The 4,944-nt window shown below is 39.5% G+C and overlaps 1 protein-coding gene across 1 annotated transcript; it reads left to right on the top strand.

Moving 5' to 3' along the window:
- Positions 1–216: 216 nt before the first annotated feature.
- On the top strand, positions 217–4,635 carry LOC115728298 (soluble inorganic pyrophosphatase 4). The gene is made up of 9 exons (XM_030658648.2): positions 217–421; positions 1,713–1,850; positions 1,954–1,982; positions 2,504–2,569; positions 2,752–2,859; positions 3,503–3,568; positions 3,650–3,770; positions 3,881–3,962; positions 4,448–4,635. The coding sequence occupies exons 1-9, from the start codon at positions 403–405 to the stop codon at positions 4,488–4,490; spliced, it is 672 nt and encodes a 223-aa protein (XP_030514508.1). The 5' UTR covers positions 217–402; the 3' UTR covers positions 4,491–4,635.
- The last annotated feature ends 309 nt before the right edge of the window (positions 4,636–4,944 follow it).

Here is a 4,944-nt window from a genome sequence, read left to right on the forward strand (position 1 = left end):
CTTTCCCAGCCGCCTAACGGTGCTCCAGCGCGTACCGGATTGTTTGCCCAGCTGGAGCCAACCAATTCAATATTTCGCATCACAGAATATGCGCATTTTTCCTTTTTTTCTTTTTCCCCTCGTTTTATTTCTTAAACGCAAGAATTTTCTCTTTTTGTTCTTTTTCGTCCTTTTTTCTTTTCCGTTTCTCATTCCTTCAGCTCTTTAAAATGGCCGGGAGAGGAGAGAGAGAGCGGGAACACCACGCAGAGTCTCGTCTCGTCTCGTCTAGCTTTTGCTCTGCAACCGAGTCCAAGCTTCTAGGGTTGTGCTCCCTCGCCCCTTCCTCCCCTCGCGCTCGACTCTCTTCCCTCTGCAGTGTCCGAGATCTGCGCGTTTTTCTATTCGGCAGGAGGTTTCTTGATGAGTTTGACTGACACAGGTGCGTTTCGGCTTCACTTTCGTCGGTTTCAGATCGCCATCTTTCTGTGCAATTTTCTTTTTTTGGGCATGGTTTGTGCCTGGTCTAGCTGTTTCGGTGTCGTTGAAGTTGCTCAGTTGCTCAATGTCTAGAAATGTCTCCTGTTGGAGATCATACGAAGCTCAAAGTACAGGCGATGGCGTTGCATGTGTAGGTTTGCTTTGTGTTGGATCGTGCTGATTTGCGCGTTTGTGTTGGGGATCTGGGTCGTCGAGCGATGCGATTTGCTTTCTCTGTTTTTTTTTTTCTCCTGTGGTAGTCGGCTTCAAATGATTCTGTGACGGGAATTTGTTTGTTCTGTCTCCTTTGCATGAGCAAAATTGGTAGATCTATGTTTGTTTGACCTGAAGCTTTGGTTGATGGACGCACAAGCTTTCGAAAATACACAGAAGGAGGTGGTCGGTAGTGTGTGTTCATTTGAAACTCTGATTTTTCTGCAAGAGAGACTTTTCCGTAGAATTTCCTTCGGAGGCGAGTGCAAACTACAATAACAGTTTGAAACATGATGGGGCTGATATGCTCCAAATGAGCTATTTTGAATTAGTGATAAACCTTCATTTCGCTTGTCTTTGCATTTGATGCCCCGGAGGGTTACTTATCCCTCCACTTTTTGATGTTTGTGGATGCTGGCATATATTTCTCCTTGGAGAACTGTTCTGGATTTGCCATCTCACGTTCCTTTAGATTGGTCCTCTAGCATCATGCCCTTTCCAAAATTTGTGAGGTGATGATAGCTATCACTGAAATATAAGCAAGTCAAGGATTTGGTTGATCGAGCTACTAGTTAAATCTGCAGCTGTCTTTGTCGGATGGGGATATCTTGTTCTCTGTTATGTGCTCCCTCCTGTATTTGCATAGAACTTAGTTAATGTTAAAAGCACTGCCGCAATGCAACATATCCTTTGTTGGTGATTGGCTTAGCAGCTTTTTTGCTCGGAACTGAAAATTACTTTGATCTTTTAAACAACTTCAAAATTCACCTATTAAGTGATTACCCCTTTATGTTTCTCATGTGCAAGTGTGTTAACTGTTGTCCTGCATTTTAATTTGTTGGTTACATTATGGCTAAATGAATGTTCCGAGAAAGCCTGTATGTTATTTCTGTAGATTGAATGCCTTAGTATGAACTTGAATATGGCGCTAAACTGTGTCCATGTACTCATGTGCTTGCGTGCTCATTGTCTTTTTCTCCCTTTTGCAACCAAGTTCCATTCAAAAAGCCTTTAACGTAGTTTTTTACCCAATGTTGCAGAAATGGCTCCTCCTATTGAGACCCCACAGAAAATTTATGAAAACAATCATCCGGCCCATCCACCTCTAAATGAAAGGATTCTCTCATCAATGACTAGGAGGTCTGTTGCTGCGCACCCTTGGCATGACCTTGAGATAGGTATGCTATATCAATAGTATTCTTTAAATGTTAAATTGGTTGGGTGTTTTGCCTCTCATTTACAATGTCATGGTCTTTGATATGTGTTTTCCTTTCATTACAGGACCTGGAGCTCCAACGGTCTTCAATTGTGTAAGTACATAATATTGCTTTGCTTGAGGCCCTGAGTAGTGATTAAATTTGTAGGTGTAGGTGTACCAAAGTTGCATCATTTTGACACTAAAATAATAGCACTGTCGGAATTTGAATTAGCTGAGTTGACCATTCTTTCTATCAAATATGTTCTTTGACTATTTGCCCGTGTTTGCTTTTCCATCTTTTTATTTCCAGATGTGCTCTTTCAAGATCGTTTATTTGTTTTGACAATTAAATTAGGGTCATTTTCCAATTTTTGTTTTTGGCCCGACATTTTCCCAAGTGTTTTACTTGCTGACTGGGCCCGGTACAAGCTTGTTTAGTTCTAGAATAGCATGGAGTGCAAGCTACTTCTATTGATAATCTTTGGGTACCCTTTCTTTATCAACAAGATTGTAGACTTCTGGCGTTTCCCTTTTACCAATTTCCTAGTCATCAAATGCCGACAGCATTTTAAGACGTAACTTGTATAATGTTTTCCTTTTCACCATGTTTCATACTGGAAATGATTTGTACAGGTGGTTGAAATCAGTAAAGGGAGCAAGGTCAAGTATGAACTTGACAAGAAAACTGGACTGATCAAGGTAATTGATCATGGCAGATGAAACTTTAAGCTAACCCATAGAATTCCTGATAGTTGCTTATTGGTGTAAATCATGCAGGTCGACCGTGTACTGTATTCTTCAGTTGTGTACCCCCACAACTATGGTTCTTTCAGCTAAGCCATAGAATTCATGATAGTTGCTTATTGGTGTAAATCATGCAGGTTGACCGTGTACTGTATTCTTCAGTTGTGTACCCCCACAACTACGGTTTCATCCCTCGAACTCTCTGCGAGGATAATGACCCTATGGATGTCTTGATCATCATGCAGGTAAAATGTTGATGCAGAGTTCGTCACAAAGTTCATCATCGTAGGATTTTAAGTCGAATGCCATGCATGATTGGAAGGACGTACATAATCCTACAGTTGCTGTTATTGATAGCATTTGATATTTTTAAATACAGATAGGAAATGGAGAGTCCATCCGTATATGTTTGGTATGTAAATTAGGCGATGCGAGCTTGTAAGTAACGGAGTTGAAATTACCTTAATATTGACTGCAATACTCGACTCAAGATGTTTTCAAACCTGAGTAGATTTTTAATATTTGCATATATCTATATCATGTACATGTAAAATTTACATGTTGAGCCCAAAGTGTGGTTTTATCATTTTTTAATTCTTAAATGTCAGGTTGAGGTATCATCGAGCATTTTGGGTGTTTTTTTTTGGTAAATGAGACGAGTTTTTACTCCACAAACCGAGTTAGGTTGAGCTCAAGTCAACAGTTGACCCTTTATGATCCAGTCAAATTTAAAAAGTAAACTTTGTTGATTTACTTGGCTTGATTTTAATCCTTCTGCACTTTTGCAACTGTATGTCTTGCCCTAAACTTTGATAGAATATTAGCATCTTGGACTATCTTGAACAAGGATATGTATTTGTACTGATATAACATGATTTTATCCTACAGGAACCTGTTCTTCCTGGATGCTTTCTTAGGGCTAAAGCTATTGGGCTCATGCCTATGATTGATCAGGTAAATATCTCTAGGCTGGGGTGTTTTTGTTTCTCATCCAGCAAGAAAGTTATTAATAACCTGATGATTCTTGGAATGCAGGGCGAGAAAGATGACAAGATAATTGCTGTTTGCGCTGATGATCCTGAATACCGGCATTACAATGATATTAAGGAGCTCCCACCCCATCGTCTGGCTGAAATTCGTCGTTTCTTTGAAGATTGTATCCTTTTGCAACTTGTTAACCAGTTTCAATGCACTTTAGCAATTTCCAGACAGTATTTTTCCTTTCGTATTATTTGTGTAGTAAAGGTACTCCTTGACACTGATTAGACAAGAAAAATGAGAACAAGGAAGTTGCAGTTAATGATTTCCTGCCTGCCTCTGCTGCCTATGATGCAATTCAGCACTCCATGTAAGTAAATCTTCTTTCTCAGACATTTTAAAGGAGTCACCTGCCACGTGCAGCGTAAACTGTATCGTGGTCTCTCGCTCGCTCGCTCGCTCATTTTGAAAGGGGCATATGAGGTCAACAGATTGAATTGAGAGAGAATGTCTTCTTTTAGAGTCAATAACTAAAAAGTAGATTTATTTACAGAATATAGTATGATCTTTTAAGTTAGAATACATGAAGTAAGTATCCACGTTAAGATGTTGATGATGTGTGTGATAGTTGTATGGAAATTTTACAAATTCATATACAAAAGATTAAGCAGATACTTCCTTTATCTGGATAACCAATTTTCTGGAGGGGTTGCTTTTCCAAGTTTTGTAGTTTGTTGTGCACGACACCATTGTGTAAATGTGTATGCTAATTCTTCTTATGATGTATTTTATGCAACTTCTAATGCATATCCAGGCCAAAATCTTCTTATAATTAACTCCTATTCTACCTTGAAGGAACCTGTATGCAGACTACATTGTGGAGAGCTTGAGGAGATAGATAGCCCATTCCAGCATTGGTGAGGCTGATCTTTGAAGCGACCCGCATACACAGATAATGACGATAGTAGTTTACATATCTATATTTTACTATAGGAAACTGGGTATTTTGCTGTATGTGCGAGCATTGTTTCACGGTTCTGTTTGTATTATAATGGTGGATTGACTTTTATTCCCTTTTTCCTTATTAAAAGGGAAGCAAACGGCTTGGCTTCTATTTTCAATTTTATGGAACTAGTATTACCAGTTGTGAGTCGGTCCAATTCATCTGTCATCTTAACCTAGGCCTCTTGATGTTTGGTTGATGCAATGGACTATGAAAAGAAGCAATTCCATAATGTACATGTCTTGGATACTGGCCTTCTTCTAGTACTCAAATGTAGGATGTCAAGAGAAAGACCCGTGAGCGTCCCCATAGAATGCCTAGTGTCAATCGTTGATCAGCTGCATTTGTG

This window comes from Rhodamnia argentea, chromosome 10 (genome assembly GCF_020921035.1).
Source record: "Rhodamnia argentea isolate NSW1041297 chromosome 10, ASM2092103v1, whole genome shotgun sequence".
NCBI classification, from domain to species: domain Eukaryota; kingdom Viridiplantae; phylum Streptophyta; class Magnoliopsida; order Myrtales; family Myrtaceae; genus Rhodamnia; species Rhodamnia argentea.

Excerpts from the sequence above, each read along its gene's own strand:
- LOC115728298 (XM_030658648.2), top strand. Across the intron at positions 2,860-3,502 it reads ATGTCTTGATCATCATGCAG|GAACCTGTTCTTCCTGGATG; the intron begins GTAAAATGTTGA and ends TTTATCCTACAG. Across the intron at positions 3,963-4,447 it reads GATGCAATTCAGCACTCCAT|GAACCTGTATGCAGACTACA; the intron begins GTAAGTAAATCT and ends TCTACCTTGAAG.